General features: G+C 33.2%; 1 protein-coding gene and 1 long non-coding RNA gene across 3 annotated transcripts in view; one reads left to right on the plus strand and one right to left on the minus strand.

Moving 5' to 3' along the window:
* The first annotated feature begins 6,038 nt into the window (after window positions 1-6,038).
* On the plus strand, window positions 6,039-13,433 carry LOC115958023. 2 transcript variants are annotated; one of them, XR_004084435.1, is made up of 3 exons: window positions 6,039-6,116; window positions 9,852-10,000; window positions 10,081-13,433. It is a non-coding gene; the product is annotated as an uncharacterized LOC115958023 (long non-coding RNA). The 2 variants fall into 2 exon arrangements; XR_004084436.1 differs by having other exon boundaries at window positions 9,852-9,964; window positions 10,077-13,433.
* A 4,599-nt stretch (window positions 13,434-18,032) lies between these two features.
* LOC115958139 (probable disease resistance protein At4g27220) overlaps window positions 18,033-27,403 on the minus strand; it is a 32,764-nt gene continuing 23,393 nt past the window's right edge. Inside the window, exons 4-7 of the mRNA XM_031076504.1 lie at window positions 24,409-27,353; window positions 18,904-20,175; window positions 18,430-18,534; window positions 18,033-18,350 (exon numbers count right to left, since the gene is read on the minus strand). Of these exons, the coding sequence (XP_030932364.1) occupies window positions 18,439-18,534; window positions 18,904-20,175; window positions 24,409-27,348 (4,308 nt within the window). The 5' untranslated portion in view covers window positions 27,349-27,353 and the 3' untranslated portion in view covers window positions 18,033-18,350; window positions 18,430-18,438. The remainder of the gene's footprint in view (window positions 18,351-18,429; window positions 18,535-18,903; window positions 20,176-24,408; window positions 27,354-27,403) is intronic.

Below are 27,403 nucleotides of genomic sequence, written 5' to 3' on the forward strand. Positions count from 1 at the left end.
CTTATCAGACACTGCTATTTGGGCTCTAAACCCAAATGGTAAATTCACAATTAAATCGGCTTATCTTACTAACCAAAATACCAGATTTTCTTCATCTGGCCCCCTTAATTCCTAAGTCTGGAAAAAATTATAGTCTTTAAAAGTTAATGAGAGACTTAAATATTCCTCTGGAAAATTGTTGGGGTGTTCTTCCCACAAAAGAATTCCTCTACAAAAGGATCCATACCCTCGATCCTGCTTGTCCCCACTACCAAACCAACATTGAGACCATTGTCCACATCCTTTTTGAATGCCCTTTTGCTATCATTGTCTGGAGAAGCCTATCCAAACCCCTAAACCTCACTGCCATTCCACCAAAGCCTTCTTCAAACTGGGTGGAATTCATTGTCAACCCTTCCTTTCACCTCAGCCTAAACCCCACAGAAGCCCAAGCCTTCACCCTCTTAGCTGCCATAGCCTGTGACCATATTTGGTGGAGCCAGAATAAATTAGCCTTTGAGGGCATTGCTCCTACCCCCATTGATCTTGCAGCTGAGATCAATCATTCCTTCATCTCCCACTCTAATGCCTGGTCTTCCAATTCTCCCCCAAACCCTCTCCCTTGGGCCCCCTTCCCCCTGGATGTGTCAAGTTCACTTTTGACATGGCCATAACCTCCAATGCCTCCTTTTTAGCAACTGTTTGTCGTAACTCCAACGGCCACATCCTTTTGGTCACCACTGCAAAGGAAAACTTCTCTTCCCCATCTTGGGCCGAAGCAACAGCTACTCTCATTGCTGTCTCAACAACTTCCTCTTGCGGCCTTCGGGAGGACATTTTTGAAGGCAATTCCAAGATTGTAATTGATCCCATAAATCGCTGTAGCTCTATCCCTCTTTGGGATATTAGAGCCATTATTTTTGATATTAAGCTTTTACTTCCTAGTTTTTCTTCTGTATCTTTTACTTATGCTTCTCGGACTTCTAATGGTCTTGCTCATTCCCTTGCTCACTGGGGATCTTTTTGTTCAACTTGGGGACCCTAACCCATCTCCTCCATTCTCTCATGGGCTTTTTGTAAGGAGTTTGATGGGGGGGTTCCCTTTTTGTTGCCTTTGCCCTCTCTTGGGCCCCCATAATAATATTGATATCATCTTACTTATATATATATATAAAGAAGGTATTTGCTAACCGATTTAGAATTTACATTAGAAAGAAGATAGAGGCGAGCACTGTGCTAAGCTCTTCCACACCAATAGAGCAGCAAAGTTTATGGAAGCATATTTGGAAGATTTAGATTCCCAATAAAATCCGACATTTTCTTTGGTGTGAAGTGAAAGATTCACTTCCAATCTAAGAGCTCAACATATTTCAATAGATGAAACATGTGGTCTGTGTGATGATCATCAAGAGACTCTGCTACATAGCCTCTGGTTGTGCGATCATGCCCAGTTTGTTTGGAAGTTAGACTCGGATTTTGCTCTCTTGTATCAAAAACAATATACGAAGTTTGAGGACTTAGTGGTAGAGATGATGCTTAGGGGTTTTGCTTATCGGGTTGCATTCTTTTCCACCGTGGCCTAGTGCTTGTGGTAGCACTGGAACAGGCTTCGAGAGAACCAACCGACTTGGTAGCTTCATGAACTAGGGAATCGAGCAAAGGAGCTAGTCTTGGAGTATCTTGATGCAAACAAATAGATTTCTCGGGATGTAACTTAGCCTGCTTGGGTTTGCTGGACTCCTCCACCTGAGCAAAATTTTAAGGGTAACTTTGATGCTACTTTTCTTGATGCTTCGAGTTGTGCAGGTATTCGAGTGGTGTTTCAAGACCATACTGGAAATATTATCACTGCTTTGAGTCAGAAGATCCCTTTGGTTCAGTCAGTGGAGTTGGTAGAAGCTTTGGCGGCAACACATGTGGTGCTTTTTGCCAAGGAGTTGAGTTTGTTCAATGTGGAAATAGAAGGGGACTACTCACGGGTGATCAAAGCCTTGACTGATTCGAGGAGATGCAGCACTTTGATTAGTCATGTGACTGATGAGAGTTGGAGTTTAGGCACTACTCTTTAGTTTTGCAAGTTCTAGCATGTTCGCAGGAAGGAAATAGATTAGCTCATGCTTTAGTTAAAAGAGCAGTTTTATCTGCAAACACGGATGTATGGGTAGAATCTCTACCTAGTGATTTGGATGATATATTCCAATCGGATTTAGTTCAATAAAATTACTTACCTCTTTCTAAAAGCAAAGAAAGAATAATAATTCATAAAATAAATACAAAATATCATGAATCTATATATATCTAAAAGTTGAAGGGTAGCATTTATTGTTGCTACGCTTCAGTTGAGCCACATTATCGCCATGTCACAAAGTTTTTATTTTCCTTTTTTTTTTTTTTTTTGGGTTTCCACTTCATATATTCTCTTTAATCAATCCCATTCTCTCTCTCAACTCATCATCTTCCCATCAAACAAACGGCTAATGTTTATACTATTAATGACTTTCTTATTGAATCCAAATTCCCTTAAATTCAGCAATCAATCATTCTCTCTCTCTCTGACTTATCATCTCCTTATCAAAAAAACGACTTCTTTCCCCCATCAAAACATTCAATTGCCTCCCTTTGAATTTAAAACCCACTGATTTAATTTTTTTATATATAGGTTTTGAATTACTTACTTTCCACCCTATCAGTCACCAAATTACAACTAGAATTGGAAGGTCCATTTGAGGTCAGTTTTTCTTTTTCTTCCCTTGAATTTCTTTCTTTTTTGTGGCAACTTTTTATGATTTGTACTGGATTTTCTTTTCTAGGATTGTAAATACCATGTTTCTTTTTTCTTTTTTCCAATTTTCAATTGATAGTCTATCTCTTTGTATTCATATTTACAATTTTTCCTTATATTATTATGTTTTACCCATTAAAATTGTTAATGTCTAAAGAATTGGAATGCGTTTTCTTGATTTAGTACATGATCATTTGCCTCCCACTTGTTTATTTATTTTCTGAATAGCTTTGTAATTTTTAAATTAAATACTGCATAAATTCTTGCTACTTTTCTTTTAATCTCTTCCAAACTATGCTAATTTTTAACTTCTTAGGATAACTTGGAATAGGAAACAAAATATTATGATTGATAGGTATGGACCATATGTTGTTCCTCTTTTTCTTTGCATTTGGGATTATAACTTAGTTTAATATGGTTATTTTCATTAATTTTTTGACAAATTACGATGTACAGGTTTGTATTTGATTTTCTTTTCCAAGGTTGTAAATACCATATTTCTTTTTTTTTTCTTTTTTTCTTTTTCAATTGATATTCTATTTCTTTGTATTCATATTTACAATTTTTTTTACATAATTTTGTTTTACCCATTAAAATTGTTTGTGTTTAAAGAATTGGAATGCGTTTTATTGATTTTGTACATGATCATTTGCCTCTCATTTGTTTATTCTATTTTCTGAAGAGTTTTGTAATTTTTTAAATTAAATACTACATAAATCCTTGCTAATTTTCTTTTAATCTCATCTAAATTGATGCTAATTTATAACTTCTTAGGACACCTTGGAAGAGGAAACAAAATATTATGATTGATAGGTATTGACCGTATGGTGTTCCTCTTTTTCTTTGTATTTGGGTACCATTTATCTTCTCAAAAAAAAAAAAAAAAAAAAACTTGCAATTTATAACTATTGCATCTATTTTATGAATATGGACATGCATGCAATATTGCTTTATGTTTCCATAGTAATACTAATGTCCATTACTTTGAAATTAAAAAATTCTCTCAATTGAAGCATATAACTCAACATAATCTCATTCTTAGGAAATCCTGCAACTTAATTCAAATCATGCTAACCTATATATATATATATATATATATATATATAAATAGAATGATTTTGTATAGTCCAACATGAATTAAATCATATTACCTTAGTAATTAGCTTAGTTAAGCTTATCTAATTCTCAAGAAAAAAAAAAAAAAAAAAAACCTTAAAACTTATATCTTATATCTTATTGTTCAATTTGGCTATGATATGCTGCACTTCAATCCATCATACTCCTTAAATACTCAAAAATATAATAGAAATAATATAAGAAATATAATAGATAAATACAATAGGAAATCAACTAGGCATATCTTTTGTACTACAAATTTCACTATTATAATTCTTAAATAATATGTACTTAAATATTCACTACTAACTCTTTTAGAAATACATTCAATTTTTTTTTGCCTTCCTTTATATTTCTTCTATCTAATTTTAAAAAAAATCCATAAAATTCTCATTTATGAAGGAAATAATTTTCTCAAATAAAAATTTTTGGGAAAAAAAAATAATGAATATGGAAAATTTTAAAATTTTAATAAACCTATATGGTAGCCCAAAAGTCCTCTATTCAGACTTACTATTATGTTACTACATTGGATTTGATGAGTTTTTTTAAAAAGAAAAAAAAAAATATATATATATATATATATATTTTTATATATATAACATTAACTATGCAACTTACCAGTTATAAGTACATTTTTCAATTATCAAAACATACAAAGTCTCTTCCTTTTCCCCAACCTTTCTATATATATATATATATATATAACATTAACTATGCAACTTACCAGTTATAAGTACATTTTTCAATTACCAAAACATACAAAGTCTCTTCCTTTTCCCCAACCTTTCCCCTCCCTCAACACTTATGTATTGTATATACATTTTTCCCTTCCCCTACACACACACACACACACACACACACACACACACACACACACACACACACATATATATATATATATATATATTATATTTATATATGTTCTCTTTGAATCTCTCTTAAAACCAATAAGTATAGTATTTGTGATGGAAATTTTTTTAATTATCACTACATATTTGTGATATCTTTTAATCTCTCTGTTAATTATCACTAAAATTTAGAAATTGTGTTTGGCTTCATTTTGCTAGGTTCTTTTTCATGATCATTAGTTTATATCTTGTGAGTTGGGTTAAAGTTGCAGAACTGGGAGAGATCAAACAAGATACAGTTGCACTATGAATATTTTAGAAAGCAAGAGTATTATTATACAAAAATAAATATGGACATATATAAACAATTATACCGTGATTACGTTTGCTTTCCCCTACCCCTTTTATGCTATTTATTGATTGACTAAGATCAACTACACATTTTTATTTTTTGGAGAAACGATCAACTACACATTTAGCTTCCTTAGTTTTTCACATTTTTTAAGTTGTATGGAAAGGAATAATAGAAATCAATATATGTTTTGGAGAGAAATTTTTTTGTAATAGTTTATTCTCATACATGAGTTTAGTGATTATCAAAATAGAAACTATTATAATTTTGTTTAATAGTTCTTATGTGATAAAATAGAAACAAAGTTTGGATAAATTGCTCGGTAACTTCTCCAAAAATGCAAAATAATGTTAGCTTTCATATGAAACCAACAAGATTCATTTTCATGTTCTAATAAAAATTATACATTTTCCAGTTTTTAATTGTGTTGTGTTTTGATACATATCTCACACTATTATAACGTATTACAAAATATTTTGTCATATATAATAATTGAAAGTAAAATGCAACATGTTTCCTTGCCAATACACACACACACACACACATACATACAAAAAATCAAAATAAAGACTTCTTTATTTATGACAAAATTTATTATATATATTACAATGTAATCACATTATTGTGAGATGGATTTGGGACTATTACTTATAAATCTCAACTATTATTCTCATTTTTTATTTAACAAAAAATAATATGACATCAAAATTATCCCACGCATTGTGCGGGTCTGCGATTAGTTCAAATAAAATACCACGTATATGAGGGTTAAAACTTAAAATGACTGGAATGAACCCCAAACAGTTCTACAGAGAGAAAAGGAAAACTCTATTCTCGAGAAGGTTATGAATCCACTTGCATCCAAACAGGTCACATCCAAGTCTTTTGCAGAAGTTTCAAACCCAAAACCCAGTGTCCCTCCCTCCAATCTCTCTGTCCTTAAACCCTACTTCTTCAAACTTAATACACACACAAAAGCAAGCCCTCTCCTCTAAATCTTCAATGGAGGAACCAAGTTCAGCCTCAGAAGATCAAGGTGCACATTCAAATCATACCCCTTCTTGAATATTATATTTGGTTTTTCCCTGTTTGTTTGCTCAGAAAATAAACATAGCAAAATAAAAGAACCTGGGTCAAGTCAGTTTATTTGTTTAGTTAATTAACTCTTTCTATTTATAAAATTGAATAAAAAATGAAAGAATCACCTACTATCAAACCAAGATATGCTTATTAGGCTCAGCTGAGTGGAAGGACCGTTAAGTAATTCCATGTTGTAGCTTTTAAATGTCTCTGTTTCTAAATAGAAAGAAGGCTTAATTTATCTATGTATGATTGAATAATGAAGTAAAAAGATATGAAAGAAAATGATTTTTGTTATTGGGGTGTCATGAAATGGTAATAATTTGGCTTATATTCCAATTTCAGTTATGGTAGATGATGGTGGTGGTGAGGTTAAAGGAGGAGAAATTCCAAGGTTTGAAATAAAAGTGATCCATGAAGCTAAACTTAAAAAAATTACTGCATAAGATTAATTCTCTTGAAATTAAGTTATGCTCAGATGGTGTAAAGGAGTTCATTAAGTTGCTAAAAGGTAATTCTGAAAGTGAATTGCTTCATTTATATGTACGCACTTCTTTTAAGTGCTTGGATCTTCTAGATTCTTGGAAGTTTCAATGATGCAAACCTGGATTGTCTTATATATTGTCATTGATATCTACTATTTTGGGGTTGGGTATATAATCCCAAGGATGGGGAGAGAAGCTATTAGTAAGGTTCTCAATAAGTTTTGAAGATTGCTCATTGAAGAATGCATGGTAGATTTTCAAAAGAAACTAAATAGTAAAGAAGCAAAGTGCCAAAAAGCTGCACCTTTGCTAAAGGCTTCGATTGTTCAGAGTCAGTCAGCATTGGCCTCTAAGGTTGCAAAGAAATTTGATTTCAAATTAAAGGCATTTTCCAAGTTAACAGAATATAAATATAATCAAAAACATAAGAGGATGACACATTTGTCGAGGAAGGCATTTGTGGGCTTTGCAATGTCATTTTTGAGGTGGGGTGGCCATGATTGTTGAGGTGAGTGCTGCAGTAGAAGGAAATGTATTAGGTGCCCTTCATGGACTTGGGAATGATGATGATGAGGAAATTTTTATTTATGTTTTGTCCACATTACAGGATAGGGATCTTGTGGAAGTGTCCTTGGTGCCCCTAGGTCTTTCAACTTTTGGTTTCCTTGATTCTCAGTCTCATGATCCCGCTTTGTTTGATAGTGAGGATGTGCAGAGTATCATGAAATACTTGTGTCCTTGTCCTTTCAGCTGGTCAGTAATTAATAAGTGGTTTCTTCCCTCTGATTTTCTTGTGAAGCATGGTACTCTAAGGCTTCTTTTGGAGGCATTGAAGTTGCTGGACACCTTCATTGTTGCTTTGAACCATGGTTTTTATTCTAGAGATCAAATGATGCAGGGTTGGACAGCTCTCAAGCAAGAAATTCAGCATGAAATCCAAACTTTGATCCCTGCTCCCCAAGTTTTACTGATCCTCGTTTCTTCTTTGACTCGCCACCCCAAAACTCGTGAGTCATGTTTGAAGAGAATAGTGGATTTGGAAGCATTTCCTGAATGTAGCAGCAATAATATAAAAAATTTGAAATTGAATAAAAAGAACAGTGCATAGATATCATTGTAAGTGGGATAATTTTTTATACAAACTTTGTTCCACTTGAAAATTGGGAAAGAGATGTTGGTTCACTTGCTACAGATGAGATTGACAATGGCAAGGATCTTATGAATGTTACTACAGAAATTTAGGGTTTAATTCTTTGACCAATTCTCTGAGCCTTTTATAACACCAAAAGATGTAGAGATGTTTTCAATCTAAGCTACTTCACTACTTGATGCACTCAAAATTTATATTTTAAGTTCAATTTCTCTGTATCTTGTTGCTCAGTGGTCAAACAAAAAAGAAAACTTTCTGGTGAGTGTTTTTGATTTAGTGTAGTCATCACCTTTGGATGGTTGGCATCATGTTATCTTTTCATGGTTTAGACTTTGGAATGATTTGCTAGCATTTTTTTGTTAGGATTTGTTTTTTGCTTTTTTTTTTTGTTTTCAATTCAGTGTCATCTTGGCCTTTATGTCTATAGCAGAAATTAAGCCTTACCCTGCATCACCAGGTTAATATCCTTCATTAGTTATGTATATCATTCATGAGCAGCCTGGCAGAAAATAAATGGGTGTTGGGGGGAATTCATCAAGGTCTGAAATTACTTTGTTTGAATTCTCCAGTTAATTATAAAACTCTATTCTCTAATAATTGCTGACAATAGTTTATTTATTTATTTATTTTTTGCAATGGGCATTGCCTACTATGTTGGTGGGATCATTTGAGTTTTTCAAAAATCTCCTCATCAATCCGTTAGCTGTACTAACCAATCTACAGTTTTGTCTCTTTTCATTGCTAATAGAATAAATTGGATTCCCTCCAAGCAGTGGTATTCCCGTCGAACCCCTTCATTGATGTACATGCATCTACAACCATTTATTTACTTGTTGTTTTTTTTTTTTTTTTCACCTATTATTGACATTAAGGGTCCGTTTGGATTGAGCTTATTTTTGCTGAAACTAAAAGCTGAAACTGAAAACACTGTAGCAAAATAATTTTTAAATGTATGAATAGTGCTGTAGGACCCATTTTTAATTAAAAAGTTGCTAAAAAGTGGAATTTGTGGGTCTGTAAACAGTGCACAGATGCACTGTTCACTATGCAAAAGTCAACAAATGCGGGCTGAACCAAAAAAAAAAAAAAAGAGAAAACCGCAGAACAAAAACACAGACGCTACAATAATTTGAATCCAAACGGGCACTAAGTATCTATTGTATGGTCTGGCACGGGCAGCTATGTTTAGTGCTGGTATTCATCAGAAGCCTAGATGAAGTTGGAGAATGGTTACTATTTTTACCAGGGTATGACAGAGGAAAATAATCTGTTGAGGTCCTACTGTTGGAACAATGTCAGAGCTAGTCTCCAGTTGTTATATTTTAATATGATGCCATTTCTACTATTGGGAAGAATTTATTCAAATATTGTTAATTCACTCCATTTGGAAGGTGCTAAAGGTAATTGATGATTGTATGCTTCCTATATGTTTGATCACATTTCATTGTTTTTCCTGCATGACTTATTTTGTGAAACTAAATAAAACTTTTATGTGTCGTACTAACCCCATCTCTTGCATCATCTTTCTACCCTGTTCTTGATAAGATAATTTCTTCTTAGTATAAGTTTGAGCATGATATCACAATTATTTGCTCATTTCAAGAACTGCAACTTTTATATGGCATGACGATCATCATGTACAATTTTTACTACATAGTAAAGGATTGACCTTGATATTTGTAAGAGCCTATAGTTTTATATGGTGTGATAATTTTCTACAGAAACCTTTGGTTGTAACTGGTAAGTGGTTCTAAGAGCAAATATGCTTCTTCATTGGTTAAGTTTAATACTAATGTGACATAAGATTTCTCAACAGTTAAAGTTGGAAATGTTCTGCTTATGAGAAAAATTGTTGTGTGAACTTATTAATCTTTTTGCTTTTGTTGGCTTCTTTACTAATCATTGAATTGCTGGGTTGTTCTATACTTTCTTTATGCTTGGGAAAAGATAAGAAAAGTGTATATTTGGTCATCAATTCAAGTGCTTTTGATCCTTTTACAAGTGGTGGCTATTCTGCCCTTATTGATATTTTCCTCTCTCTCTCTTTTTCTGGCAGTTGTATCACCTACTTTCAGCCCTCTTGTCATATGTGTTGCAGAAGCGTCTAAGTTTGCTAACTTTTGAATCTGGAAGCTTTACATTGCCTGAGAAGTCATCATATCACTATATGTATGCAATACACTAAACTATATCATGCAAACTTGGGTAAACATCTTGTGTTTTCGAACTTTGATTCTGCTGCATTTTCTAGACAATCTAATCCATTGACTGAATCTGATAGGTAGATGCAGGATTGCTATCTGCTTTGGTTGAATCAGTCTTCTCTGAGAGACTTGGTGATTGTTGTTGCGTAGTAAATGGTTCTGGGAATTTCATGGAGCATTTCACACCAACAAACTCAACAAACTTGCATTATTTCTACTGCTAGAAAAGCTAGGCCTATTGATAGTTCTTTTGCAAGTATTCTTGATGATGTTAAACGACTTTTAAGGACTGGGGATAGTGGCAATAATGCTGGCATAACCTGGGCATTTTCTTCCTCAATTATTTGCATGTTGCCTGATGAGATACTGAAATTTTTTCCGTCAGTTATGACTATTTCCCACAACCTTCTTGGAGTTTCTATCTCAGTCTTATCATCAGTATTCTTTCTTGAACAAAGCCTTCTTGCCAGCATTTCTCAGTTATGGCCTGACATGATCATCCCTGGTATGGAAACGACTCTTCTGTTGTTCATTGTGAAGTCAGAAGAGATGATGCCAGTGCAGTTTCTGGTTATTCTTTGGATTCTCAGGAATCTATTTACAGTGGATATCTTGATGCAAGTGAATCTGCTGGTGCTGCATTTAGTTTATTTTTGAAGCAGCCACCTTTCCATGTGCCATTTCCTACAATTATGATTATGAACATCGTTGGTCCTTGATTGTTGGAGCCCTTGAAGACACAAGACATGCTTCTGGCTAAACTATCTTACTCAAAAACTGATTGCTATCTTACTGCTATTTTGGATCCATTGACTACAATCATCTTATAGAATTAAACCATTATTTGAACTCCAATGACTTGGAGAGATTTGCTTCAATCTCGTAAAGAACTTTTTAGTTCAACTATTGGTTTTGAAAACTGATTGTGCTTGTTCCAGAAATTCTGGGGTTCCTTTCTCAAGACTAGATACTCAAAAATTGGTTCAATCTATCTTCTGTCACCCTGTACTGGTAGCATTATTATCCTGTTCTTCGGATTGTAAAGAAGTGTTTTTTATTTTTTATTTTATGAATGATTGTAAAGAAGAGTTAGCAAATGGAGATGTACTGGGTACTTTGGATATGCTGATTAGTTTATCCAGGCAGAGAGTTCATAAATTGGATCATCATTTTTCAAGATATTAACAACTTCTGAATACTTGTTGACATTATGCAATGTCCAATATTTTGTCCCAAAGATAATAAAAGTGCTAATATGCAACTTGTGAGGGCTTTTAATGCCCTGGACCGAGGCTATCTCTGAAAGCTAGGTAAAAGTTTGATCTGTGCATTTGTTCTAAGCCAGGGAAAAGCCCTCACTAGTGCTTTACATGCTCTCCTATTGGTTTACATCCCCTTTTGAACTTCTTGAATTAGCACAATGGATGTTTAATAGGGTTGAGATTGATGATTTGACAGTTTGCAAAACATCAAAGATATCTACTCCCTTTGTTGGGTTTTGTGTTTGCTGCTAGTGCTTTCAAAACTCTGGCTGGTTATTTGGACCAGTTGGATACGAAGAGAGTACCTTACAATTTGTTGTGGGAAATAGAAGAAGTGAATATCAACATCAACATAATTGAGGCGATCTATTTTAAAGTAGTTATGTTTGCATTGCATTTTGATTCAGATTTTCCAAATATATGCTTTCTGGAAGCTGATAATGTTGGTTACAAACAGAAATACATGCAACAACATAGTATTCATCCAATAAGTTTACTAATGTCGAGGTTTATAATGTTTACTCCTTTGGAAGTTCTTTCTCACTGCATTTACAAGACAAGCAAGACTAAATCTATATTATTTTTTCTTCTTACTGAGACAAGCTCCCTACATTTTCAACCTTTGGGCACTTTTATTTTTGGGTATTCTGAACAAGGATTTGCCTCACAAGGGCAACTTGATGGAAGAAAACTGTGGCCTTATTCTTTCTGATGAGGACTTTATGATGCTTCTGCCTGCTGTGTTGTCTTCTCTGAACTCAATTCTGGATCAGCACCATAGTCTTTTTGGAATCACACCACCTTTAAATTCAAGGATTCTTTTGAATGGTTTCCTTCACTGGGGGAGCTTTGTCTCTAAGGATATATTAGAGGAAGAATCTGCCATCATCTACCAAGAACCTTTCTGTCTTGTTGATGGTTGTCTCCTAGGAAAATCTATTCATATGTTGCAGTATCACTTTTCCTTCAGTGGAGTTCCAATGAAATTGAAGAAGCAATTGAAGCCATTTGATAAATATTCTCACAATCTACTTCACACAATGATCTGTTAGATTGTGATATTGGTCGGATGGATTCTCATTCACTTAATTAGTCATTAAACCATATAAATAGAGTTGTTGCAAAGATGTCTTTTGGTAAGATTTTATTATTTCTGGAAAATAATCAGATTCATACTCTGCCAAAGGAAGCAGATGGTGACGTGAAGGAAGTTCCTTTCGAAATGGGATCAAATTTAGACTTATCAAGAATGTGGTTTACAAACAATCTGGTCAGTGGTTGGCAATTGGCGGTTAACAAATTCCCTTTAGTCACTAATAGTTCTGCAAGGAGAGAGACCATAGATGGTTCTAACCCTTTATAAATGGAAGTCTTCATACTGAACAGTATTTTTAAAATAATCACAGTGATGCATGATGGACTAGCAATTGACCAGATCAGCTCTTTTATATAGGTCTGAGGATCCCACAACTCTGACAAGAGTCTGTGGCATCCTAATGTTGCTGTCTGATGGAATGTTTTCATGTGCCCCATACCTTCAGCTGCTGCTTGCCCACTCTCAGTCTGCATTCTTTCAGTCTCCAAAGCATCTGGTTGTTCTCCTATTGGTGTATTAAAGATCAATTGTTATCCCTTCCACTAAAGAAGATGCATTCAGTGGCTAGCACAATTTGGAAACAACTGAACTGTACACAAAGCAGATTGAAGTTATTAAACTATTCAGCATACCCTTTCCAGTCAAGGCTCTTCAATGTGGTTTTGATTCTAGACAAGATTTGGGCATAAATTTAAGAGAATTGCATTTACTGCTTTTGTCTTCTTTATGGTTATACAATTTTATGCATGAAATTGAGTCTATAAATGGATCAGACTCTGTGACTATTGCTGAAATGGATTACTTATGGGGAAGTGCTGCTTTAAAAGCTAAAAAAGAATGAGCTGTGGAGCTATCTTTGGGTATTATGACAGACGCTGAAGCAGCTGAACATTGGAAAAGTCAATTTAGAGAAAACTATTCAATTGACTGAAAAATGTGTGCATCAACAGTGCTTTATTTTCCTTATGATGCTACCTCATGTGATGAACCATTATCCTGGAACATGTTTCAACCATTATGCTGCCATAATCCCATTTTGGTGAGCAGCTTTTGGGTGATTCGGGGCTTGACTTTTAGTTTACTGTTATTTTTTTTTTTTCAGTTCTAATGTGATTGTCATAATTCTCAACATATAGCATCATTGAATTTTGTGTAAGCATGTTCTCCTATTGTTGAACATATAGAACGCCATGATCATGTCTTCATCTAATGTTTTTCAGTTCAAAGTCTGTCATTGTGTCTATATTGAACCGGTGGAAGTTTGCTGGCTTAGGCTTGCTTGCAGTTTCATTGGCTGGCTAACCTTAGGGAATCAATGGCTTTGCTCTACCTATATTTACTGTGCATATTTTGCTGGCTTTGGTTACTGTTAATTTTTGTTCAACCATCCTAGGGGTCCATCTGTTCCCATTCATGATGCATACTTGAGCTTGTGCATAGCCAAAAGCCTTGTAGCTTAACTGGTTGGCACCTCCTAGTGTTTTCAATGGACACATCTAGGGTTCAAATTCCCCCCACCCCCCAACTGTTGAATTATCCCAAAAAAAAAAAACTTGAGCTTGTTCATAAATGTAGCCTTCTTCACTTGGGGTTCTCTAGTGTATCCTTGCAAACACTTTGCTGACTTGAGTTATATATTTTGGCATTTATGGTTTGACTGTATATATTGAAAATCTTTTGTTTTTTGCAAGAAAAGTTTTCTGGTTTTCTTATGTGGGCAATTTCACTGCTTTGAAATCAGACTCTGCACAAATGCTTCAGCTTCAAGAATCTCATTCCCATTTTGCCATTTTTTTGGAGGGAGAGATCCATGAGGATTCTTTGATATTTAGATTTTTATGATGGCTAACTGCTGCTATTATTCTTCAGAAGATTTTTTGGAAAACTAATGATTTTGATCCCAAGATTTAAAACCGATTTAAATTAGGAACTCTGCAATCATTATTGGATCTTATTGAAAATGAATGTGATGAAAGCATCAAGAATAGATTTGGCTGTGAAGATTATTAGCTGCTGTCATTTTCTACCTTCACCAGCTTCATCGCATTACTTTTTGAGTGCTTCTCTGAGTTATATCTGCACTGTGTCTTCTTTTCTCTGCCTCCAGCTTTGCAGGTATGCTATTTTGTTAACTTTTTCGGCATATTGGGTTGAATGTTAGAGTTGGGGATTTTGGACTTGGATACTGTAATTTACTCTATGGGACTTCGAATAAAGGTTCAGTCTGTAAAGATTCAATTTACTCTTGGATACAGTCTATAAAGATTCAGTTTCAGTGTTCCACTTGTAATCTGGACTTCGAATAAACTCTATGGGAAATGGTCCCCTCCCATTTTTAGTTGGATGTGAGACACGTGGCATTTATTTGATTTTTAAATGCCACATCTTACATCTAAATACAAATTGGAGGAAATTGGATTCAATGGGAGAAATCTTATCCCATATACATTATAATTTGCCAAGCAAGGAGTCATAGTAATTGGTGGGGAATGTTAAACTGATCCTAGAACATAGTTTCAGTGGAAATCAATGTAGGCATGTGGAGTGGTTGATCTGGATAGGGAGGTAACACTTGTAGACTTCTGATTGACATAATAAATTGTGGCAATCAATTTTGAGAGGCAGCCACTTGTTTTCGGGATTAGGATGGTGATTGACTTGTAACAATTGAAGGAAAGATTACAGTAGGTTAACATCAAAGATTGGCATTTAGCTCTCATACTTATTTATAGGAATTTCGTAGTGTGGTCTAAGTTTTCATTTTGGTCCCTTATAGGCCCATTGGGCTAATGTGCTATTGAATGGGATTGTGGTTAAAGTTGCATGGTCTATTTTCCATATTGACTTTGTTTTTGGTGGTGACCGTACACAATTGTTGGCAACTTTGGCATCAAGATATTTAGGCCTTTTTTGACTATAGATAATGTATAAATTTTGTTTGATATTGGTTTAAAAAAAAAAGGTTAAGAATGTTGCCATTTCTTTTGAGCAAGGTGAAGGGTGATGGGTTCAAGACTCACGGGGTACATGTAATACTGACCATTTCTTTTGAAAGAAAGAAAAAAGTGAAGTGTTGAAGATTGATGCTGTGGAGATTTACTTGAACTTCTTGATCTTGTGAATCAATCTGCCATAGAGAGGGAAAATTGCACAGAATGTTGCTAATTAATGTGGTATATATGAAGTGAAGAAATAGTTTTGGAGGGTTTCAGCGACTGATGGTGTCCTTGAGGTTGAGAAATATATATGGTGCACATTGCTTGGCTGTTGAGAAACAATGTGTAAATAGTATGTGCATTTTGAGAACGTTACAAGGGATTCTTGACAAAACAAGAAAGTTCTAGCACTATATACCTATTTGAGGACAGAGAGGAAAGAGTGATGGATAATTTTGTTTTGAATTATGTCTCTGTGCTTTGCACTTCGAGGATAAGGACAATAAATAGAATTTGAATCTGTGCTGTGACAGAAGAATAGATGATACAGTTGTAAATTGTAACAGAGAATACCCTTCTAGAAAGTAGAAACAGCCAATGTTTTTAAAATTTTTAAGTCTATCCAAAACCCTCATAGCTGGAATGAGAATAAGATGAGTTATCATAAAATGCCTACTACACTAACAAATAATAAAATCCAGCATTACTTGTTAATCTGTTAAGAGTGTTACATCTTGTCTTCTAGCTTCTTTCTTTTTGCCTTCTCAATTGATTGTTCTGTGAACAAGATGTGGAATGAAGGGTATTTGATGATTATTTTGGAACTAAACATGGTATGTACTACTAAAAGGAATTAACATGGTATTTAACTGTTAATTGTTAATTGTATAACCCAAGTTGAAGGCTTGTAATTAATAACTAAAGATTTCTGCTAAATAGTTTATGAAATGATTATTAGTATTGATTTTGTAATCCTGCTCTTTGAGAAATTATTAGGTCCACCAGGAGGCCTGCTGACGTGGCCCTCCATGACCTCTCAACCAATAAAATACTCTTATTTATGCAAATGTGACATCACCTGGTAATTTTTATTTTTTATTTCTTGCTACTGATTAGGAATTTCACTCACACATTTGCATAAATGATATTATCTCATTAGTTGGGAGGACCACATCAGCAGTCCTTCTGGTGGACCTAATAATTTCTCATGCTCCCTAATCTCTTGCTTGTTTGCTGCTTTTACAACTATGCTGTTATATTTTCTTAATTATAAAGGCTGGGTCTGTAATATATATTCTCTATTCCATTATCAAACTAGTCTGACCTAGCATGTTCTTTGTACAGGTCCTCTACAGGCCATGGAAGGACCTTTTGTTGGAGCTCACTGATTCGCAGAAGATGGATCAACTCCACGCTTGCCAAACTCTCAGTCATTTTTGCAAATGGACTTCCATGAAAACCTTTAAATTTGCAGATATTATCACCTTAAATGTGGACAGATCTGTTGTGTATTTATGAATGGGAAAAAAGCATTATAACGATTTGAAGTGTGATTATATTATAAACTCCCAAGATTTATTCCTAAAATTAGAGATTTCAGAATAACTTCACGTCCAGAAAGGTAGTGTGAGTTTGGATACAGCTTATTTTGCTGAAAACTGAAAACAATAAAAAAATAATTTTTTTTTTTTTTTTTTTGTTTATTATTGTTCAGCACTGTTCATGGCCAATGAATAGTGCATAACGCGCTGGACTTAAAATAAAAAAAAAAAAATTGCAAAACGCGGATGCAGCCGCACTGCCCAAACGGACCTGTAGTGTGCAGTGTGTACTTGAACCCCATGATTTTTAAAGAAACTGCTTATAGTTGAACATTAAAATACATATGACTAGGACGATGACGTTTGTAAGTTAATGAAAGTGGGTTTGAAACATTATGTTACAGCCATCTAGGAGAATTACAGAAATCTCAATGCGGCCAGCATTCGAGGATGTCATGGCAACAAAGTTGCACTCAAATGCCAGTGTTATTTGAGACTTGGATAATTGGATTTGTTGTAATTTTTATTATCGGTTATGTTATGGCCAAGTCTTCAAATCTCCTCCAGTCCTCTCTCCAGGTTTACAATTTGTTTTAGATTGTATACATTTCAAGTTCTTGGAAAGCTGTTGTTTTCTCATTTAATCTTTAATTCAAAGCATATCAATCTGTTGAATCATAGCCCTATTATGTGACAAATTGGAAAGCCTATTGAAATGTAAATAGGATTTTTGTGATCCCTTTCCGAGATTTGTTGGATGTCTGTATAGAGTAAGTTTTTCAGTTTATTATAACTTTTAAAAAAGGATTAATGTATTACTTAATATAATATTTCACAAAAATTTATTAAAAATTAGAATTAGAGGTCAGAAATGACCCTTACAACTCAGTTCATTTTATTTGATATATAGATATAATTGGATTGTGTAGCATGATCCCATGACTAACAAATATTAAAATCTAGTGTAGACTTAGGTTCTAGTAGATACAAGCGAATCATTGACTTTTTAATGACAGTAAATCTAGTGTCACAAATTTTCACAATTCATTATAAGGTGGACCAGCCCTAACTAATTTGTCAAAGATTCATGGCCGGCCCCAAAAATTTGGAAATATATAAGGCCTTTTAGTTGCTGCTTATGATTGGCATATAACAAAAATAATGTAAAAGTAATGTTCCAATTATAACTAACCATCCTTTCAAAAAAAAATTATAACCACCTAAACAAGTTGTAAAATATTTTGTCTCTAGCATTGTTCATTGAATAAGAACACACAATGTCTAATTAAAAAAATAAAATGCACACATGTCGAAAAATTATTTGTTTGTTGGCTTGTTTTGCTGAAAGCGTAAAGTGCAAAGGAAGTAGGAAAGTTGCATAATCACGCACTTTTGTAGACATTAGAGTTCGACGATTGCAAAGCAAATGAGTTGTATACTACAAAGATGAGAATGTTGAAGACGGAGACCTTTAGCGACCACCAGAAAGAAGAAGCACCTCCATCCATGAACCCACCTGAAATTTAAGCCATGTGATTGACCAGCTAGTGTCAGTGTAAACAGAAAAGATCACAAACATTCCAAGTCAATCATACTCGATCCCATTAGTCAGCATAGGAGGCATGCCAGGCTATATCCTTATTAGCTGGAGAAATTGCTGAGATCCCTGTGGACTCCTCTTTCTCATCTAACTCGCTTACCTGCACAATCAATTGCGGAAAACAATAGTTTATTCCTTTTTTATATATAATATATATATATTTAATTTTTTATAATATGATAGTTGAAGGGGATTATGGCAATTGAGTTACAAGACTTTTGACGACAACAATAGCTTATTCTAGCAAGGCAAGTAAGAAATAAAATTTGCCCCATCTAGACACACGGTACTTATCAGTGAGGGTTAATTATCAGCACAACATAGGATATATTTGGTAAAACCGTGCTACTAATCAATTTTATTATTCGTAATATACTACTATAGTTGACTGTATATAATTGAGTGGGTCTTCTAAAACAAATATATAATTGAGTCAAAGAAAAAGCAGCAGGAAGGAAGATTGGGTTACCTCTCCATTTATATGCACAGTTTTGTCTGGAGTACAAGTAAAACTCGTCGTCATGTTCGGACAACTTTTCACAATTAAGCCTCGCAAATTTGGCAGTATAGAATGATAGTTCATTGGGCAGAAGTTGACAAGGCTTGGTAGAAGATCGAGTGCTATGTAGTTTAGTTTAGGTAGCGTTACATCTTTCTGAATTGCGGCGTCTCCTTCATCTTCATGTGCGAATACTTCCACTAATTGAGAGGCTCCTTGTACTTCAAGATATGATAGTCCTAAAAGACTATCGACAATGGTAACGGGGAAGAGAAATTTCAGTTTATTGCACTCATTGACTATGACCTTACATAGTTGAGGGAAGTGTAGAGCCTGGAGATCACCATCTGATAAGATCCGGTTTTCTTCATCTTTAGCAATTAGATACTCCAATTCGTCACAACTATGTATTTCAAGACAATTCAAATTCTGCAGGCTTGAAGCAAGGGTGGGTGTGAAGAGATATCTCAGTTTCCCGCAATTGATCACTTTTAAATTAGTAAGACAGTTGAGATTTGTAAGTGTGGTTAGACCCTTCCATATGCACCTCAATTCAAGTAAATTGTACAACAACATTTCCTTCAACCTAGAGAGCAACAAATTTTGTTGTTCTCCTTCTCCAGTAAGAAGTCCTTCAAGCTTAAACACCTCTTGCAATCTTTCACAATTCCTAATTTCCAGTTTTTCCAAATTTAACAAACTTTGCATCCTAACAAATGAAACTGCACTCCAATCGACCACATCAAAGAGGCATTTCAATTTATTGCACTCAGCGACCACGACCCTACATAGTTGAGGGAAGCATAGAGGCTGGAGATCACCATATGATAAGAGCCCATTGTCTTCATCTTCAACAATTAGATGCTCCAATTCTCCACACCTTTCTATTTGAAGAAAATTCAATGCACGCAGGCTTGAAGCAAGGATGGGTGTGAAGACATATCTCAGGTTCTTGCATTCAATCACTATTAAATGTTCAAGATCGTTCATATCTATAAGTATGGTTGGACCATTCCATATGCACCTCAGTTCAAGTAAATGGTACAGATACATTTTCTTCAACATTGATGGCCACACATCTTGTTGTTCTCCTTCTCTAGTAAGATAGCCTTCAAGCTGAAACACCTCTTGCAATTCTCCACAGTTTCTAATTACTAATTCTTCCAAATTTAACAAACCATGGATCAAAACGACTGAAATTGCATTGCAGCGGTCCGCATACAAGATCCGTAAATTTTGAAACTACACATATAACAATTAAGATTTTATTAATTAGAAAACCACAGGAACTCACATAAGTTGTGATGAAACCTATTTATACGCATAATAATAATAATAATAATAAGAAGAAGAAGAAGAAGAAAAATCCTTACATATTAAATTATGTGCCTAAATGTAATTTTATAAGTTGTACAACATAATTCACCATGTGACTCATTATAAGTACATTAAAAATATTGACATAATTAGTTTGCTTTAAATAAATATTACTTTGATTAAAACTCAAGAATCAAAAGTTTCAACATATTTAAAAATATTTTATTTAATTTATTTTTATAATTCTTTGGTTTTATAAAAAAATAAAAGGACTTACATGGTGTGTATTAATCATGAAACTTAAAGTAATTTTTGTTCTTTTATTTTTCTAGCTATTTTAATATTTTTAAATTATCTATCAAAAAATATATTTTTAAATTACATTCTTGATTTAAACTTTACAATTTTTACAAATAAGCTTTTAGATCTTAATTTCTCTTATTGTTTTACGTTTTTCTTAGAGGAGAGAGATACAAAAAAATGTGTAAAAATACGTATTTACTCTAATTTTTAATGGAGATGGGTTAGGGGAGATAAATGTTTGTAATCTTCGATAGGTACAATGTCAAGTTTTGAACCACAAGTAGACAATGTGTATGAAAACGGATCTAATCACAAGTGAGTTTACTGTAATTTATCCTTAGATATATCTCACACACCTTTAATACATTTTTTTTTCCCTAAAAATTATCACACACTAAATTTAGTAATTTACTTTTTTTTCAAAATCTTAAATTTTAATTTCTTAAAAATTCCTTATCATGTAACCTCAATGACAATAAACAAATTTAAATTGAAACACTTTAGAGATCCAAAAATTGGGATTCAAACTAAAAATAGAGCCCCTACACACATGTTTATATTTATTTTTATTAGTCGCATACCCATGCGATGTGCGAGAATAGATAATAATTTTGTAATTGTAATATACTGTATAATTTTTTCTTTAAAATTTTTTAAAATAATTTTTTCCCTAAAAATTAAACAATTTCTAAAATTATTTTCATCTTTCTATCTTTACCAATATATCATTCTATTATTTTGAGTGTGTTTAATTGATATTATTCCTCTATAAGGTGATCTATATTCTTTGAAATTATGTTATAGTATGCTATGTTTTTCTTTTTCTTTTTTTTTTCTTTTCTTTTTTTGTACAACTAAACTTTTTAAGTTTCAAATAAATTTTTCATATTTTTCATTCTCTTAAAAGAGATTATCTTGATAATCAAACTCATAAGAAATTTATACTGAATTATATATATATATATATATATATAGTTTATTCTCTGAATTTTATTTTAGATAATTTATTCTTTCTAAAAATTAAAAATTTCAAAAAGTAATTTCCATCACACAATTTTTACAAATATATAAATTTATGTTTTTTTATTAATATTGTTATTCTTTTTTGAAATGATCCATATTATTCTTACTATTGTTATTATGCATTATATTTTCCTAATTTCTTTTGGTATAATTAAACTTTTTAAGTTTTAAAGTTATTATTCAAATTCTCATTCTTTTTAGGAGATCATTATGATAACCAAACTTATATTATAATTATAGATATTGCTCAATAATTTATAGGACTCTTAAACAAAATTTGTTTTACATTCTTAAGTAAGTACACCGAATTGGACTAAAGTGAACTGAAATTGACCAAATGGATTGAAGTGGACAGAGTAGACCAAATTGGACTGAATAGACCTAATTGGACATATGTGGACCAAATTGACAGAAATAGACCATAGTGGACTGAATTAGAATGAAATGGACTGAAGTGGACCAAATTAGACCAAAGTGAATGAAGTAGATCGAATGGATCAAATTGGACTTAATTTGACTAAATAAGACCGAAGTAGACCGGATGGACCAAAGTGGACCGAATAGAACCAATCTGATATGTTTCATAATTTTTTTTTTTTTTTCCTTTACAACTAAAGTTTTTGACTTTCAAATGTATTATTCAAAAATATCATTCTCTTAAAGAATATTATTATGATAATCGAAACTCATCGCAAGATTACACTTGATATTACTCAAATAATTGAAAGACACATTCAAATACATAGCCAAGACTGCATTTTGATATATATTAAAATGTTCACTTCCAAAATTACTAAATATTAACTCAAACAAAAATTAAACCAAAACTATAATAGGTAGAAAGAAGAGTTGTATTGATAGGGAACTCAAAAAACACAACACCCAAAAGTATTAACTCAAAATAGAGTTATTAAAAACACAATGATTCGTCAGCCTAAATAGGGTTGCAAGAAATAATGAAAAAGAAAAAATATTAATCAAGAACTTTGAAGGTGAAGCATAAAAATTTCATTTCCCGTATAATATTTATTGAAAAAATTTTGTACATAAGCTATGTTAGAAATTTGAAAAAATTTCTCAATATCCAAACTTTCCCTCCCTAATATCAAAAGCATAGAAAACATAAATAAAAAATGTTTAAGCCAAAGAAAAAAAATGAAACAACTACTTACAGGACCTAAAATACAACAAATTCATATTTTTTGGAGAAAAAAATGTTACCTTTAATACGTTAAATATTTTCTAAAACTATTTCATCTTTCTATCTCTGCCAATAAACCATGCTATTATTTTTGGGAGTGTTTGATTGGTATTATTCCTTTATGAAGTGGTACATATTCTTTAAAATTGTGCTATATTTTTTAAGTTACAAATAAATTATTCAAATTCCTCATCCTCTTAAAGGAGATTATCATGATAATAAAAAATTGTAACAAAATTGCACTTAACATTATATTACACAAATATAGGCACATTCAAATGCATAATAAATATTGTGTTTTAATATAATTTCAATTATCACTTTCAAAATAACTAAGTATTAACTCAAACAAAAATCAAACCATAGCTATAGGAGGGAGAGAGACTACTTGTGATGGAGAACTCAAAAATACAACACCAATATGTATTACCCAAAATAGAGTTTTAAAAAACACAATGATTCATTTACCTAAAATAGAGTTGTAAGGGAAAAATTTAAAATAAAGAGAGAGAATAATCACCTTTTCAAGAGAGAATATGAGAGAATAACAAATTTATAGAAAATAAGATGACAATAAAAAGAATAAAAATAAAAGATAGAGTAATAAACACCAAATTATCCAAGTCATACTTTTATAATAGAATCAAATTATATTTTTTATATGCTATCATTATAATTTAATAAGATAATATTTATGAAATCAAAGAAAAGGAGAAAAAAGATAACAACTTCAAATAATAAAGCTAAATCACATCTACCTAAAGTAGATATGCAAGGAAAATAATAAAATTCACCACAAAAAAAAAAAAAAAAAAAAAAAAAAAGAAGATAGAGGGAGAGAGAGATAACATTTTGTGTGTAGGAAAACTATGCATAGAATAAGCGAGTGAATTGCAAATTTATTGTAAGAGGACAGGAATAAGAATAACCAAAAATAAAAAGGAAGATAAAGAGATAGAGGAAGAGTGATATTAAGGTAGATAGTCGTAGGGATATGAAAGGGAAATGTTGGAGAATGTGTAAAGTTAAGTTGGGAAATTAATGATGGAAATATGATGAGTTGAGAGAGAGAAATTTTTTTTTTTTAGAATACTAAATATTTTTAACATACACGGGGAGAGGGGAGAAGAGGTTTAAAGTCTATGTTGTATATTCAAAAGTTAGACTCTTTTAGATATACACCACTATAAGTTTCTTTAAGAAAAAATGATTGATTATAGAAAATGTGTGAAGTGAAAACCAAAAAAATAAATAAATAAATAAATAAAATTATGAAATGACGATGATATGGCTTAACTAAAACGTAGTGATAATAAATGTTACGCTTAAGTTTTTAAATATATAGATAGATTAAATGTGACATGGCTTCAATTAAAAGTATAACGAGTGTTTTTTTTTTTTTTTTTTTCATTGAATAAGTGCTATTCCTACGCTATAATACACTACTTGAATTTTTAATATTCCGATTTAGTTATTTACATTTTTGGTTTGTTTACTTTAATATTATCATCATCATGATCATCAAATAAAAAATGGAATTCAAACATCGACGCACTGTTTTTTTTTGGGTAAAAAAAAAAAGGTGAAAAACCCAAAAAAGGTAAAATAACAAGAATTTGGGAAAAAAAAACCTTTCTGAGGTCTCGCAAATTCGCTTCCACATCTGCGGTAAATGACGACATCAAAGGACAGTTCACCACGATTAGCTGCTCCAATGATGGCCAAACTGAAGAACTATTTCCTCCACCCAAACTGTCAAGCTTTCCTAAGTCTATTAATCTTAAGTAGCTCAGCTTAGATAGCAGGTTGTTGTTTCCATCCCCATGATCTCCTTCATTTTCATGGCCAAATACTTGCTTTAATTGTGGAAGATATTCTAATTCTAGACTTTCTAGTTGTGGAAGGCCTCGAGCAACTGATATAGGAAAGATATGTTCCAATTTTCTGCAATCCTTTACCTGAAGAGTCTTTAATTTTGGGAAACATATTGGTTGACTATGACTCTCCAATATCATTCCCTCCTCTGCAATTATTTGCTTCATTTCATGGCATCGGAAAAGATAGAATTCTTTCAGCTTTTTTAGACTTCGAGCAAGGGACGGCGAGAAGAGACTGGTCAATCTCGTGCATTCATTTGCGAATAAAATTGTGAGATTGCTGAAGATTTCATACTGGTTGGGACCCTCGCATATTCTTCTCAAATAGCTCATGTTCTCTAAATATAGTTCGACTACATTAGCAAATATAACGGTGTGATTTCCACGAATTGTTTCAACAATGTATTCCGTCTCACAAGACTCAATCCAAATACGTTCCACGGTACGGAACAAATTCTTAAATGCTTTCATTGAAGAGGCATCCAAATTTTTTATTTGTAATTCTTTTGACTCAGAACAGAATAAATTGTCCTCAGTGTCAAAAGGTTGGAAATAAACTGAGGTCGACATGTTAATTGATATGAAAAAGTTTTGCCAGTCCGGGAAAACATAGCCCTGGGGTAAACTCTCCAAGTTCAATTGTATAAAGAGCATACCCAAGTGGGGTAATGAGTTCAACTCTGACAAATTAAGATTGTTGGTTGTCCCTTCAACTTCCCAATTCTTGAAGAACCAATCAATGGTAAGTGCTTCTAATTGGGATAATCTTCGTATTACATTTGGCGGAATCCGTTTCAGTGTATGACAAGCCGTCAAATCTAAAATTTTTAAACTCTCCAGTTCCCCTAATTCATTTGGCAATGCAACCATCCCACATCCGTAAAAGCTTAGAGTCTCTAGTCTCTTTAGCTTTCCCAATGAAGAGAGGTCATCACTGAAATCGCAAAATTTCAAATATAGGCTTCGAAGGTTTGTCAATAATTGGAGTGACTGTGATGATAAGATTATGTCATGTAGTCTTAACACCTTGAGATAATTCATCCCTTCAAAAAATGAGATAGAGATATTTTCGGAACTTTGAAATCCACCAAATAACAAAATGTTGAGTCTTGGACATACCAATTTATTCGGAAGTTTTTCGGCTTTGGAATCCATCAATGAGATTGCTGTGATTGTTTCAAAGCTTATGTTTCTCTCTAAACGATTGCAGGCTTTTAGCTTGAATTCATTTCTCCCTTTTGATGCTATCCACAAGCCAACATCACGAACGATGTCATGCATCTTCACATATCCACTTTGAAAATTTTCTAGTAGCAAAGAAGAATCTTTAAGGCTATTGATTGCTGCACGTACTTGATTCATTCTGTCTATAACTGAGTGAAAATCTTCGTATTTCTCCAACACCATGGCATATCTAGTTAATTCATCAATAGGAATATCATAATCTTCTGGAAATAAAGAGCACAACAAAAAACATAACTTGGTTTTAGATTTTAATTGATCATAACTCCACTTTATACAAACATAAGCATTTTTTTCTTCATCAACACCTTCTATATCCACAAGTCTAGACTTTCTTAATTCATGCAGTGCTGCTTTCCAGTCATTGAGAGATTTTCCTATAAGAGCCTTTCCTATAGTAATTATTGCTATAGGCAAACCTTTGCATTCTTTAACAACTTCTATCACCACATCATTCAAGGCTGGGTAATCATCAACTATGCCTGTAGTTTTTTTCATTAAAACCCATGATTCTTTCTCCAATAAGAAATTTAATGGAATCTTCCTTTGACAATGCATTAAATTGCATATATGCTCACTCCGGGTAGTCAAAAGCATCTTGCAACCCCTGTGATCATCACAAGATGGAATTCCAATAGCTTCTAAGTTGACATCTTTCCAAACATCATCAAGGATTATGAGGATCTTCTCTACATTCTTTATTCTTAAGCATATTTGACTTGCTCTTGCCATATCGCTCTCATCCTCAAATTTCAAATTTAAACAGCCTGCAATTTCACCTTGAATTCTTCTAACGTCAGGAGTCTGGGACACAACAGTCATCACAATGTCATTGAAAATATTCAATCCTTTGACTTTCTTGTATACTTCATTCACCAGGGTTGTTTTCCCAATCCCTCCAATTCCATGCAGTCCAATCCTTTTATTGTTATCATCATGCAATGCCTCCATAATTTGTTGGAAAGCCAATTTTCTAGATTCAAACACTTCGAAATCACTAGATGAAAAGATCTCAATGCCAGGAATCGGAGCACGATGGGTCAATTCAGAAAATTTGGCCTTATCTTGGAGGAGCTCTTTGACAACATTTGTCTTCTGTATGGCTTCCTTACATAACTTGTATTGCCGAATCCATTCAGGACACCAGCCGTTACAGAACCTCAAGTTTACTTGTACTTTATTTTCCAAATCCTGTACTTCTTCCATGAGTTGATTCACATTTATCAACCACCTTTCTACATCCTTCTCAGCAATCTCATTGTTCATTGCAGCTCGATCGATAGCCTCTTGCACCTTTTGCTGCTCTAATTGCAGGTCTGTTTTTGCTTTGATAAGATCATCAACAATTTTCTTGAAACGGAACAAATAACCAACATGACGTATGACGGGCTTTGCTGTGCATTTTACAGCTTCAGCTGCAACGTTGCCCGTGCATCCCGTCAATATGTCCATCCTATCTGAAAATAAAAGACTGTTATACTTCTTAAACAGGGAACAAGATTAAAGA

This window comes from Quercus lobata, chromosome 8 (genome assembly GCF_001633185.2).
Source record: "Quercus lobata isolate SW786 chromosome 8, ValleyOak3.0 Primary Assembly, whole genome shotgun sequence".
NCBI lineage: Eukaryota > Viridiplantae > Streptophyta > Magnoliopsida > Fagales > Fagaceae > Quercus > Quercus lobata.